Here is a 15,333-nt window from a genome sequence, read left to right on the forward strand (position 1 = left end):
AACATATTTCCATCAGTCTTTAATGTAATTAACATGCCACTGTTTTAAGAGCAAAGAATTTAAGAAAACTTATTATCACTGCAATACAAGCATCAGCCACCACTGAGAAGGAGAGGAGCAGGGAAGAACTTTAAATCAGGTCATTGATGAACTACTGAAAGCATCAACAGAGTTTATAAAAACCGAACTCGGGTATTCAATATTTTTTTTTCTTTCATATACAGGAAAAACACTTAAAATCTTTCCACTGTGTTCTGCACTGCCCTTAATTCTCAGAAATTTTCTTCTGGTCTCAGCTGAGACTTGTCCAAGTAGTGAAGTATCTGCTGTAATCAAAGACAGCATCACCCAGCCCATTCCAAGTTCCCTCCTATTTTATTGCAAAGACCCAGGTCTGAAATTAGAGGGCTTTGGGATGATTTTGCAGTTCTCTGAGGAAAAATTTTACTCTGCTCAAAGTCTGTCCCTAAGAACTAATCTGGCAGGGGTCTTTGTTTCTCAGAGCCAACACACCAAACTTTTGGCCAGTTACCTGACCATGACACCTAGAGCTGGGGAATGAATAAATTCACTTTCTACAAGTTTAGAAATCTAAACTTGTTTAGATCTAAACAAGTTTAGATCTAAAATGTCAGGGTCACTGTTTTATGGGACTAAAGGAGAATGCTGGCCCCACAAAATTAACAATACCTGCAAGTGAGATCACCAACACCCAAGCAAAAGTTCTGAGAGAAACATGGAATGAAATTATCCCTACAGTCAAAACCACACTGAAAAAATGAGTGACAAACAAGTGGGTGCACACATTTGGAATTAATATGTTTTAAAACTCTTAATGAAAGGTCTAAAGGGTATTGACAGATAAGCAAAAGGAAATGAGTGCCTGGGTCCCACAGCCTGAATAATAAATTTGTAGTGAGTCATCATGATTGTTTACCTCGAAGAATAAAGCATCCAGGAGATTTCTAAGGAGCCCCCATGCTCCCTTGCTTTGACTATTATTTGTCTCCTAATTTCCTCTCCTGTCTCCCGTGCAGAGCTGATGCAGCTCCAGCCTCAGCAGCCAGTCCCTGATGAAGTTGCTAAAACAGATCGCAGCCCTCAGCCTTCTTTTTGTCTGTTACACCCAACTCCCAGCAGGGTTTGAAGCCCTGCTCACACAGCCAGCCTGGAAAAGGGACTGGCCTTCCCAAATGCAGTTTAGGTGGCAGGACTGAGTGTTCCACGAGCCAAAGGTTGTCTGATTATCCAGGTGGGTGAAGCACTGCTACAAACACACTGAGCTGTAGGCAGCTGCACATGCACAAGCACACAAAGCACAACAAACCCTCCTCAGGCTGCAGAGGATATTTTCTCCCCTAAATGTACTTCAGCAAAGAGGAAACAGTGTCCACAAGCCTGCGCTTTTGAGAAATCTGCATCATTCCAGGCAAAAAAAATTTGAATATACAGGCTGGAATGTGGAGGAAAAGGTTGATTCCCAAGCAAACTTTTTTTTTTCTTTTATTGTTATTTTTTTTCCTTTAATGAAAATAGATTTTTGGGTGTCCCCAGGCACCTTCTGAACGCGAGATCTGCGGGAGAAGAAAGGAGTTTGTACTTACTCGTGGTGTTGTACTTGATCCCATTGAAGAACTCCGGGCAGGGTCTCTCCACGAGCTCCCCCGCAGAGGTTCTGGGCCAGCAGGTCCCGATCTGGTCCGTGGTGGCATTGCAGTACGGACCTGGGGTTAAAAACACGAGACAGAAAGGGAAAAAGAAGCAGTTGAGAAAGCACGAAAGCCACGCACTCCGCATCACGAAACAGAGCGAATCTCAGCACTTCTAAAGCTTTTCCCGAGCTCTGCACCAGGTAACAACTCCTACCATCAAAGCCCAGGAAAGGGATAGAGGAACTCTCTAAAAAAGTCTCGTGTAAACGATCCAGGAGGCTGCAGTTCACATCAAATTCTTCTAGGATGAACTGAGAGATGGTCACATCCATTATTCCCTCTGGGACTGCTGGACTGGATGAGTCTCCTTCACCCCTTATATTGTTTTTTGGTCTTCTCCTCTTTTTCCCCTTTCTGGAGCCAAACGAGCATCAAGGCGCACTCTGGTGCGTTCGAGCCTCTCCCGCTCGCAGCGCGCTGACAACTTGGCAGAGTCTGCGTCTGCCTGTGCAGCTCAGCCCTCCCGGCTCCTCTTCCCTTTAAATCCAGCGGCTCGGGAGCCAATGGGATCGGGCTGAGCCCGGCCTGAGGGGCTCACGTCTCCCCGGTGTCCCCAGGCTCTGCCACACCGCTGTGCTGCTGCTGCATCCCCCTCGCCCTCCTCCTGCCTCGCCCTCCCTCTCTCTGACACACAGAGGCACAGTTTTATTGTTAGCTCCAGGGATGAGCGCTTTTGCGCAAAAAAAAAAAAAAAAAAAAATTAAAAAAATAAAAAATACTCGCTGCAAATTAAAGCCAGGGAGAACAGGAAAAGCCATCAGAGGAGGAGAACTCCTCGGATTTTTTGTGGAGTGAAGCAATTCCTGCCTTTGCTGCGTGGAACTGAGGATGAGCAGGGATGCTGGGGTAGGGGGGAAGGAGGGACCCGGTCCAGGAGGTGCTGTGCAGGCATTGAGAAAGAAGAGAAAGAATAAAAGCAGGGATGAAGGATAAAAATAACAAAAGCAGGGATGATCTGATAGAAGAGAGGCATTGGAATAAAGGAATCTGGAGTAATCATAGAATCACAGAAGGTCTGGCTTGGAAGAGATGTTAAAGGTTATCTCATTCCAACACCTTCCAATAGACCAGGTTGCTTCAAGCCCTGTCCAGCCTGGTCTGGAATAAAGAAATCTGGAATAATGACCCACAGAAGAGGCAGAGTGGGGAGAGTAGAGCCTAGGCACCAAGGGAACACATCTTTCAGCCACTCACACGGATGGGATGGGGTGGACAATAGAGCAGGGCAAGGTACAGAGAGCTCTGAAGCAAAGGATGGATCATTCAGGGGAAGAGGAATAAAAGAAATCCCCTCTCATTTTCCAGGGGTAGGATTCAGAAAGGATGACCACCCAGACTGACCAGGAGCAAGAGCAGGAGCCTCTAAACAAGAAAATCCTGGTGTGGGGAGAGAGGGAAGAGCAAAGGGCTTGACAAACTGAGGTCAGTGTGGGACAGGATGAGAAGGGTCTGGTGTAGGGGAAGGAGGAGATGTTTGGAAGGAGCTGTCCAGAAGGCTGGCTATCTTTGGGAAATCAAACCTCAGCAGAGTGGAACTGGGTGAAGGGCTGCACGCTGGAGAGCAGCTCAGACCGGACCAGCCTTTCTGACTTGCTACACCAAACTATGAGGAAATCCCAAAAAAAAAAAAAAAGTGTTGCTGGGGATCATTTATGATCACAGATTCAGAAGGATTTTTGGAAGCAAACAAAAAATTGACTTGTAAGGGAGTAGACTGAGATCAGTAGATATGAAGTGGCAGAGAGGAATGCAGAAAAAGAAGGCAAAGACAGTAAAATGAAATATTTACAGTCTGTTCACAGCTTTAGATCGGACAAGGTGCTTACACTGAGCTCAAAGCAGTGGTACAGGACTTCCTATAACATTTATCTCCCACCCTGCAAAGCCCTGGATTTTCCTTTTATTCATATTTAAGACTGAAGGGCTTTATTCTTTACTTTTGAAGGACCAAAAGAATTGTGGCATCCAGAGAGAGGAAAAAGAAAAAATAACTGGGTTAGAACAACAAATAAATTAACAACATGCACTGAGGAGAGAACTAGCCAGGATGTTATTTTGCCATCTGGGAATCTTGAGATTTTTTAACGTTTTCAGATTGCAATGGCAGAGAGAGGAGGAGCACCACTGTGGTTTTGGGATAAGTATTTTTATTTGAAATATGTAAAAACCCATGAGAATAACAAGTGTACCAATTCTCTAGACACTGGGATATTTTGAGGCAAGTGAATGCATCTCTCTGCTTCTCTCTCTGGAGCCTTGATCTCCCTCTCAAGTCAGAGTTCCCAAAACTGCAGCCTTTCTGAAGAAATCTCAATTGCAACAAATTAACCCTTCTCAACACCAACAGATCTCTTTGTCCCATGCACCTCAAACCCCAAAAAGCAGGCGAGAAAATTTTTTTAGCATCCGTCACCTAACATGACCACGACCAACCCACTGGCCAGCTTTGAACAGTGCTTTGAGGAGAAAACCCTTTTTCTTCAACTTCCAAGAGTGAGGGATAAAGGGTGCTCTAAACCCTCACTCTCTCCTTCTTGACAGTGAAGTTGAGCTCATAAAATTCCTTTTTGTTCCTCAAGCTGAGCCTCTCAGGGGTGGCTTTGAGACCTCCTCACAGGACAGCACCTGAATGTGCCCAGTGGTACCACTGAGCCCAGTGGCTGCTCCCACACAGGCAGGACTGAGCAGTCAGCAGGACACTGGTCCAGGATGTTGTAAAATTTTTTTTTTGTCTGTTTCTGCTGCCTCTCTGCAGGAGAAAAATCACATAGCCTGGCCAAAAGTCTTCATTTCTCACCTACTGTCTGCCCTTTCTATTTTTTCATACTGTTTGTTCAGCACTCTGGAATCAAAATCCTGCTCAGAAGCTTTGGGCAGTGGAGTTTCCTGAATTTTTTGAGGAATGCAGCACTTAATAAATTACAAAAAAAGAATGACAGTTTCAAAAAAAGTAACTACTTTTAAATTTGGTAAATGTTTCACGTTCCTAATTCTGCCCTGTGTATTCCAGAATAAACTCTTGAAGATTTTTTGAATGGTTCAAATATTACAGAGTCGAACACTAAGCTGGATTTCATTTCAGTTCTGTTCTTTATAGTGGTTAACACCTGAAACAATAGCCCTGAATTAAACTAAATATTTTTTTCAGGATCAGGAGAAGGATTTCTTCATTAAAGTGAGAAGAGCTAGAAAATATTCAATCTAAACTGATTTCCATCTTCTCAGTTCAAACTTTAGAAAATCAGAAGCAGCACGCATCATACAATCATGTTGTGTTCCATATATTTAATAAAAAAAAGCACTGCAAAAATAAATATAGAGGGCATGAATGTTGAGGATTAAGTCTGAATGAAGAAAATAATTTATTGTTCCTCAGTCCACAAATCAGCACCATTCTTTAATAATCCCAGTTCCACTGTAACCCCTTGATGAAAAACTACTTTTGCAGCTATCCCTGGGTACAATTAACCACTTCATCAAAGTTTCCCTCTGAGTGGATCTAGTGAAATCCTGACTCTGTCATTTGATGTGCAAATGTTGTTCTTTATGCAAGAAACCAATTACATGAAAGATTGACAGAAATCCTGCAGCTGCTGACACTTCTGCTTCTCTGCCGATGCCATGGTGCACGTGACACAAATCAGACCTTGCCAGGCAGCAGAGATCTGCCTTAGAAATTCCTCAGCATCCCAAGAAAGCTGGGATTTGGCTCTTGGCCGGCAGAAAAACTTTGCCAGCTTCCAAGTGGGCTCGTTCCTGCGAGCTGCTATTCACTGGTTGTTTTGGGTGCACGTGCAAGGCCCTGGAAGAGAACAGGACAGACAAATAAACCTGTGCGCACACACAGAGCTCAGTAAGACCATTTAAAGAGGACTTATTAAAAGGTCACCTGCAGTTCTTCTGGGAAAGGAACGAGCTCTGCTCATAAATGGCAATGGAAACCTCTGTATGTCAGCCCTCACACCACTGCTACACAGCTGCTTTCTTCATCTACAACCTGCTCCAAGCCACAGCTGATGGTATTAGCCAGAGCACAGCTTTTAGTTTGCCCCACCAACAGTGAGTAGCAAGGATGAGCTGTGATTATCCAGCAACATCAAAGCTCAGCTCTATGCAGACTCAGGCAGTCACTGTAAGTGTTTGGAGAGGGTGGAAGGAGCTCCAGAACCACCTGACTTTCTCCTCAGACATTCAATCTACACAAAACCAAGGAATTCCTGTGTATTTCAAGACCCAGGATGATTATTGAGGGGGGGGGGAAGCAAAGAGGAAAAAGAAAACAGAACAAAAGTTCTCTCCTCATTTCCCTTCTTCAGAGAAAGAAAAGCCACTGTGTTCAGCCTCCCACTACAGTGACAGCTTCATCACTCCTGCTGTCTGTCTGTCTGTCAGTGTGAAGAGCTCCTGCTCTCCAGGCACAGCAGTCACCCTCTGCTCTGCTCTGTAACAAGGCTCAGGGCAGGAAATGCACATCATCTATCCATCTGGTGACACCAGTGTCCTCTGCACCTCAGTGCCATTTGGCTTTCAGGAATTTTACCTCATCAGTGTGCAAGTATCACACCGAGTCACGGCATCAGTGCAGGCCCTTCAGCTCTCTTCCCCTAACCCAGGTGTGTGCATCCACATCCAGACTCTTCATCTCATGCACAAACTGCTCTGTTAACTCACTCGTGGGGCAGTTTCTTCTAAATATAAGGCTGGAGGGTTTCAAGTTGTACAATCAATTTTTTCTCATCTCCTTTTCCTCTCTAAAAAGTGTCCACCAGAAATCCTGTGTTATTGCAATGACCTTCCAGCATCAAACTGTCAAGTTACTGGGACTTTTCAGCTTGGTAAGGAATGCAAGACTTTGAGGAAGGTACAAATTTACCCAAGTGGCTTCTGGGCCACAAACCTCAAGGCCCTCAAGCTGCACTGCAAAACTGCTCTGAGTGCACTTCTCAAATGCAGTGACATGACCACGAGCTGGTAGAATATTTATGTTCCCATTCCAGGTGTGTAAATACAATTTTCAGAGTGGGAGCACGTTCAGACCACAGGGAGCAAGGCAATTCAAGTAGCAAGAGATTGAGGAGAGCTTAAAGATCTCCACAGATAGCTGTAGAACTGCCATGGATATGTCACATATGGCTGACTTCTCTGCCACACCACACCCTGGCTCCTCACAATGAATTCCACTCTGCTGCAGGAGTAGACTGCTAAAGAAAACCCCTTCTCAAACTGAGGGCTACACTTTTAATCAAAATCTGGTCCTTTCTGCATCTACTTGAGACCTACACTGGATTGTTGTATGTGGAGAGGACGATTAGACATAGATACACAGAGATCTTTGTTTCAGCTGATAGACTCATCTGTTAGAAACAGGAGACATCCTTTATTGCTAGAAATGAAGTATGACTCCACTGAGCAAAGATAAAATTGATAAATGCAGGTCTGTGGTGATGAATCTTCGCAGCTTCATTGATGCTAGAAAATATTTACTGGGGGTGTAAAAAGATCCAACAGCATAAATAATAAATGGCTTGCAGCCATTTATTATTTATGCTGTCAAATCAATACATTTCAATACAATATCAATCTATTTCTTTAGGCACATTAATACACCTGCCATTCTGTACAGCTATGAAACGTGTGTGAGTGAATCATGTTACATGGGACGAATGATGAGACACTGCAGGGAGATTACAAGAACACAAAGCACACAAAAGAACCAACCTTGTCACACTAATAAACTGCCAGAGTTATTTTTCTTGAAGTGAGCTGTTTTAGATGAATGTACAGAACATCATCTACTGCATAAGAGCACAGCAGCACTCCAGAATAACTCTTGATTTTATACAGGGTCAAATTCAGAGTCAGTGCTTCACAGACACACAAAACCACAAAGGAGGTCATCTGATATATTTATCTCTGCCTGGCAATGGCTTGGTGCTCTGTTTACAGCACAAGCATAAAAAAATAGGAAAAAAAAAAAGGGAGTTAAGCCCCATCTGAACAAATGATGACCATGAGGATGTGTGTTCTTAGTCCCACACTTTCTATTGTGTACAACAGGACCAGTGCCAGAAAGGATGTAAAGATTCAGGGGTCTTGTTCTGTTCTCCTCCTCAGCACACATCAGCCACAAAACTCCTTGTGGCTTAATTCAGCATATGCCAAACTTTTGCTCTCCCTGCCTCCTACTCTGCTTTGTTTTGCTGCCTTTCAGTGCATGCTGGGAAGATCTGAGTAGTCTTCCCATGCATCATAAACTGGAAAGATGTAGAGAAATAAAAGACACCCAAATGTTCAGAAGTCAATCCCTCATTTCCTCTGGAAGCTCACAGGCACTGCACGGTGCCTGATTTTGAAACATCGGGTAGCTCAGAAAGCACAAAGAGAGACAAATAACACATGATCATGCTGCTCAATGTCCCAGCTCTAAAAATTACCCAAATCAGATGACCCCGTGTCTTAGGTTGCAAATGCAAGTTGGGGCAGGGTGTGTGTATTCTATTTGTCATCTGTCAGAGCTGGGGCAGTTCTCCTCTGTTCATTGTGCAGTTTTCTTTATCTCTCCCACAGCCAATCCTCCCTCCAGGAGATCTCTTCTGCTCATGGCCAGTGAGTGTCCCTGCATGGCTGAGAAAATTCCATCATCCCATGGGGAGAGGCTCCACCCAGGGGGAGGAGCCAAGCATTCCTACCTGGATACAATCTGACTCCTGCAACACCACAGCAGCCTTTGCCCACTGCATTGCCAGAGGAGCAGCTTTCTTCTCCACTGCATTCCCAGAGGAAGCCCAGGCCCATCTCCAGCAGCCCTGGAGCTTCAGAGGAAAACTCCAGCCTTGTGCAGGATCCCTGCTCCAGCAGAAGCACAGCTGGCACTGCAGGAGGGCTGAGCCACCATGGAATGGGACTGCTGCCATCACCCTAACCCACAGGCTGCCAGGGCATGTTCTGACTCTTGACAGTGGTGTTTTCTATTACTGCATTTTTAATTTTTCTAATAAAATAAATGTTATTCCTATTCCCATATCTTTCCCTGAGAGCCCCTTAATTTCAAAATTATAACAATTTGGAAGGAGGGGGTTTACACTTTCCAATTCAAGAGAAGCTCCTGCTTTCCTCAGCAGACACCTGTCTTTTCAAACTGAGACACACCAACAAAACCAGCTTCCTCCAAACTGCCATTATCTAATCAATAGGGCTTCCTAAGCAACTTTAACAGAAAAAGTAAGAGAATTAACCCTTTGGGGTCTGGGCCCTGCCTTCATGGCATAGCACACATGGTAGCTACAATGTCATGACTCCCAGTTTTAAACCATCCAACTCATACTTGCTTGGGTTTTCTTTGAGGAGCACCATCAGTCTGGCCTTGGGACCCTGGGCTGGTGGCTTCTGTACGTACTCCTTTGGGCCCAAAGCATGTGGAAAATTGAGGACTTGTAACAGAGTGAAACACTGCAGAGCTGCCAGCTCTCAATGCTCTGACTCTCTGCTTTCCATGAGTTATCAAAGCTGCCATTTATAGGCAAGAAGGATCTAGACTGATTCTACTGCCCAAAAGTGTGTGACCTGCAAGATCTGACGTACTCCAGCATATCTAGAATAGCCACATGAGGCTGGCAGAGAAACTCAGGACCCTGGGAAGACCCATCCCTTCTGAAGCAGCAGCCACAGGGCAAACATTTTATCCTCAGGCATCTCAACTGTTCTGGGACACCTGTGGACATCAGACTGGGAAAAACCTGAGCCTGTCATAAAAGGGAAGAATCCCATCAGCAGCATGTCACAAGGACGCTTTCACTATTATTATATAGGCTTTATGCAGTAGATTTTTATTCCTTGGGTTAATTTAAATCATTCATAAATGTGGGAAACCTCCTAAAATGACAAAGAGTAGCACAAACCTTGTAGAGCAACTAAAGTTTTCCTGGTAATTTTCTCCCCTTGGTTGAACTGTTATGTTTACAACACACCTCAGAGAGGAAACAAATTTTGGACACATCTCTTATGGTGTCCCCAGTTCAAATGTTTCCAGAGATGTCAATTCACTGAGGTGTGCAACCAATAGGAAAAAAAAAAAAGAAAAAAAAAAGAAAGAACTTTTGCAATGCGATTCACCTGATGTGATTGATTTTGCCCTCAGCTCTAACCATTACCCTGAGTAGATCTTAGCTGTCTATAAGAGGAACCAGCTTGGATTGATGTAACTCTCTGCATTAATCAGATTAATCCCATTCCAGATGCCCTGAACAAAGATCAAATTGTTTGCTGAGCTTTTCCCCACTGGCCTACCTTGTCTCCCTGGAGTGTTTGGCAGCTGTAATCCCATAACTTTGGGTTTATCATTTCATGGGAGAGCAAACAAAAATATTTGAAATTAAACACATCAGGAATAAATACGAGAAGAAAAATCTCCTGTTAGGACAGGACTATCACAATGCCAGCAGCATTATGTTTAGAGATTCCATGTCTTAGATTTAATGGAATTATTTACCAGAGGAAATCAATAGAACACAAGCACTGTGTAATAGATTTGCATCTCTCTGCCAGCCACCACTCAGCAAACACCAGAGAAAATGCCTGGAAATGAAGTGGCAGGAATCATGAGCCGAATACTGACTTTGAGAATTGAGACAGCCGTTCTCAAACACATCATTTTCACCAGACACTGAGGAGGATCCAGTCACACCAGACACCAGCTGCAATGATAAGGCATGAAAATGGATTATCATAATATTATTATGGCCATGATAACTAAGGAAAAATAATGTAATTATTACCTGATCTGTTATTTTCAAACTGCTACTGCACACGCTTGCAGCCCCAGAAGAACAGAGAGGGTGTCAGAACATTAATTCTGTGGCAATAGCTTGTGCCAGTGTCTGGAATCAGTGACCTCACATAATTTTGGATTCTTCCTGGGATAAAAAAAATCCCTCTCCAGATCTCCTCCCTAGCTTGGCTCACTACCCCTTGATGTTTTCTCCACCAAGGCCAGTATTTCCAATTCTGCAGCTCAGGTCTTGTATGGTTTAGGGTATTTGAGAGGTTCAGAGAGGCAGAAGGATTCATTTCACCTAATTCCAGCCACCTAAAATTTGGGTGTCTAGACTAAATCAAGTTCTCTAACAGTCTCTAGGGAAATGTACACTTTCAGAGAATGATGATTCATTCAATTTGGAGACAAATACCTTCTTCAAATTTACAACTCTTAGATATTCTACTTAGTAGGATGTTATTTACCCCAAGATACATTTATACTTTAGAAAGAGCTGTCACCTGCCAACATATCACATATCTGAGATGGGTATCAGAGTTTTATTTACATGTCAGACAGAAATTGAAAGCTAGGACTTTATGCTGCTTTGAAATGCACACATATTTCTTTAAATGCTATGCTTTTGTTTGAATTTTAATGATCTTGCATAAAACTTATAGAATCCTGTTATTTTAAATCATGCATTGTGAGCCACTTGTAAATTGTCTGCGTCCATTTTGTGGCTAAGAATTTTCACAATAAGTATAAACCTTGGAAAACAGTTTAAAGCCTCAAACCCCAAACTTTTTCAGTTCTTATGAAGACATTGGATATGCAGATCTCAATCTATAACTGGTTCCATCAGCTTTGGTTATAGTGGATTTTTACAAAAGCCACGGACCAATCTACAGGAATTCAAAGCAAAACAGCTGAAAACTGAAATAAGCACCAACATTGAAACAGATTTATTTCAGCATAGATGTACAACATGGGTAAATGTCATCAAGTAGCTGATGGTGGGATAGAGATTTTAATAACAGGTGCAGCAACAAATTAATCCTGGGAAGCGTGGCACTCCCAGTCTGCTTGACAGCACCGCTGTGTTTCTTTCCCCAGGATGTGTTCATGTGGCTTTTATTTGGAAAGCTGCACGTCTCACCCCAATGAATATTAAAGAATGAGTTTGGGGAAAACACGTAACATTCTGATTAAACATTTTGTCACTCACATGCTCTCACACTCAATTGCAAAGGCAAGATAACAACATCTTATTGCTAAGCAAGTGATGCTTCTCTTCTGAACTCCTCAAATCTCCTCGTTAACCTTCCAGAATCTCTCACCACCCCCCAGAGTGCCCATCCATGATGTTGCTAACTGCCAGTTATGATCAGCAGATGTCAAAATCTGGGATTGATGCCTGGAAAAAAATATTTTTCAGCATTTCTTTCCTTTCCCAGTTAATAAGATCATCAGAATCATCACTTACAGCAATGTGTTAGGCAACAAGGAACTGCTCATAATGGCTTTACCTTTAGGGACTATGAAATGAAGAAATAATAATTATTAATTTTCTTTTGAAGAGATTTTATTGGCAGTTATTGCATTATGAATACGAATAATTACCTTTGTGAGGACCAAGTTCTTTTCATTTTCAATTCCTGTAAAGTTATTAAGTACAAAAGCTATCAGTCTATCCTTAAAGTTTATCCCCTTCACACAAATAGCCCTTTTTTAGACAGAAATAATGAAGGAATACACACATATTATTTCACTCACAGACTTTTTCAGGTGCTGTGGAATTCCTTTGGATCAAAGGACTAATGCAAGTGGGGTATAAGCCATCCCTAAGAGGTCACCTCTGAAATATGCTGCAGATATTTCTGCCCCTGGTTTCTAGGCTGGTCTGGCTCCCTGCCAGAGCTCATCCTTTTCCCTCGGCCACTGGAGGGCTCTCCTAATTCTTCATTACTGCAAAGGAAACGTCTAATTGAGGACAGAAACACTGCAAAAGACAACGTGCTTGGAGTTGCCTGAATGCAAAATCAAAATCTATCAAAAAGCCATCAAAACAGGAAGAGTTCACTGGTTCATCAGAGATCCGCATGTGGAAAAAGATGCATTTTACTGTCCTGCCTTTGGCAGCAAAAAGTGTTGCTACAGTAAGAGATGAATTTCCCCGAAGAGAAAACTTCCTTTTCCACACAAGTTTATGAACTGCACAGGAGATTATGGGTTTAAGAAGGTCAGCAGTGTTTGCCTTCATCACCCATTCCTCCCCACGCTGCATCGCTTCACTCTGAAATCACAACTCAATTCCTTTTCCAACTAAGTGTGATTTCAGCCTTCTGCCAGCTCATTTTGAACTTATTTCCCACCCCAATACCAATTTCCCAGGCTGGTTCAATTTGCTTTTGACGGATCAATCATCAAACATCAGACCACTGTTAAATGAAAATTTCTGATTGTTTCTTTTCCCCCTTCTTCTTTTGGATGAAAAGGGCTGAGTTAGTTAAACCTAAATTGTTTTGTGGAAACAGAACAATTTTTTCTCTCTTTTCTTAAGGCCATATTGAGTACCAGAATAAAAGACAAGTAGCTTTGATCACCCCAGAATAATAATTTGAGATGAACTTTGCTCTACATCTGTATCACTCACTGCTCACCCAAACTCTTGGGTGTATCTTGAATCAAAATCAATTTTGTCCCCACCAGCCAGGGAGGGATGTGGATTTTGCCATTATCCTGGTATGACTTCTCTGAGCTAGCTTGAATATTTTTAATTCTAACTGAGACACAAGCCAGCCAGCTCATCAGGCATAGCAGAAAATACTTTATTTTCCATGAATTAGAAGGAGCTTTGAATAAAGAGCTCTGGCTGTGGTCATTTTATCCCAAATCCTTTGAGACAGTCTAACACAGATAGAAAGAAATACCAGTGATAATGGACAAATGGATTTTCTTGGCCTTTGCTTCTGTCTTTGAATATGAAATTAGCTAGAGTTGGGCTGAAACATCCTAGGGGTCATTTAAATTACACCTTAATTATTTAGTCTGAATTGTACTGGATTTTTAGCTTGCCAGGTGTCAGAAAATGTAGACAGAAGAACAAAGGTGTAAAATTTTGAACAGGAATTTATGTCAGTTTCCTAGTTTTTTTGAAACCTGCAGCTGCCCAAATGAAATAAATAGTTGGGATCCTTACATTTTAGATGTTGATAAGTGTTCAAGGCTAGGTTGGACCTGTTGGAGACCTGTTTCAACAGTTGCAATTTCCTAGAAGTGGAGCCTGAGGTGTCTGACTTAACTGTGGTCGCCTACATTATGTATATTAAACTTTTTAAAGCTGAATTCTTTTCCCACTTTTATTTTTTATTCTAGATATTTTGATTTATGTATATATTTGATTTATTATTATTATTATTATTATTATGGCATCAGAACTAAATGAACTTTAAAGTCCCTTGCAACCCATTCTATGATTATAAGCAAAAGTTATTTCTCCAACACAGTCCTGTGAGTTTAATATTAAAATTCCACTCTCCACAGAAATCAATAGCTGAATGTTCCCCCACACCAAGAAAGCCATGGTTTCATTTAAAATAATTGATTGTTTTATGGAGGCAAAAGAACAGCCCAATTTACCCTCTTCAGATTAAAAAAAAAATCATCTCCTTATAAGAAACTTCTTCTAAGGGAATAAGCAATTTACAGTTTTTAGAAGAAGTCACCACCCCCTCTTCAGCAGAATTATACTGGTTTTTATGGATAATGTTCCCTAAAGTCTTTGCTGGAGGCAAAACCTGCAGAAAACATAAACTAAGCAGCCCATTAAAAATTGATGGATGGGCAATGCTCATGCCAGCACTCCTCTGAGCTGCAGCTGATGTGGCTGGGATCATTTGTCTCAGTTTATGGTCTGCAGAGGAGCTGTCAGGGCAGAGGAGTCTCCAGGTTCCCTCAAAAGTCAAGAGAGATCCACTCTTTGAAGTCAGTGGATTCTCTGGGATGATTTCTATCACCATAAAGGTGATAAAAAAAATTTGATCAGATAAATTGTCTTGTAAAAGTGTCTCTTTCTCACTCTTAACAATAAAAACAAAACAACCTGGGCTGACCTGCTCCCTCAGACATGTCTGTGCTATAATTGTCCAGACTGAGGGACAGGAATTCCATCTGTAGGGAAAACAGAACTGAAATCAGGCCAGGAAGATCCTTCCTGTAAAAATAGCCTCACTTTGAGCAGAGTTGAACACTCCCACTGAGGCTTTGCTTTGGCTTTTGTTTTTTGTGCAATTTTCTGTGATGATTTTATTTTGGCTTCATAGGAATCTTGTTCCTAACCATGATGTCCTGTATCCAGGACATCTTGGGGTTCCCAGTACAGGAAGGACATGGAGCTGTTGGAGTGAGTGCAGAGGAGGCACCAGGGTGATCAGAGGGATGGAGCAGCTCAGCAGTGAGGAAAGGCTGGAAGAATTGGGATTCAATTCAGTTCAGCCTGGAAAAGAGAAGCTTTGGGATGACCCAGCTGTGGCCTTGCAGCACCTGAAGGAGCCAACAAGAAAGATGGAGAGACACTCTCTACAAGGGCTCGAGTGGCAGGACAAGGAGGAATGGCTTCTCACTGCCAGAGAGGAGCTTCAGATTGGATATTGGGAAAAAAATTCTTCTCTGTGAGGGTGGGAACCTGGCACAGGCTGCCCAGAGAAGCTGTGGCTGCCCCTGGACCCCTGGAAGTGTCCAAGGCCAGGCTGGACAGGTCTTGGAGCAGCCTGGGACAGTGGAAGGTGTCCCTGCCCATGGCAGGGGGAGAACTAAACTGCCCTTAAGATCCCTTCCAACCCAAACCATTCTATGACTCTACAATTT

At 42.8% G+C, this 15,333-nt stretch overlaps 1 protein-coding gene across 1 annotated transcript in view; it reads right to left on the reverse strand.

Moving 5' to 3' along the window:
- Positions 1 to 15,333, reverse strand: part of CRHR2 (corticotropin releasing hormone receptor 2) — a 144,198-nt gene that overhangs the window by 100,002 nt on the left and 28,863 nt on the right. Inside the window, 1 exon segment of the mRNA XM_068175640.1 lies at positions 1,605 to 1,724. Coding sequence (XP_068031741.1) covers positions 1,605 to 1,724 — 120 coding nt within the window.

Source organism: Anomalospiza imberbis, chromosome 1, assembly GCF_031753505.1.
Source record: "Anomalospiza imberbis isolate Cuckoo-Finch-1a 21T00152 chromosome 1, ASM3175350v1, whole genome shotgun sequence".
NCBI classification, from domain to species: Eukaryota; Metazoa; Chordata; class Aves; order Passeriformes; family Viduidae; genus Anomalospiza; species Anomalospiza imberbis.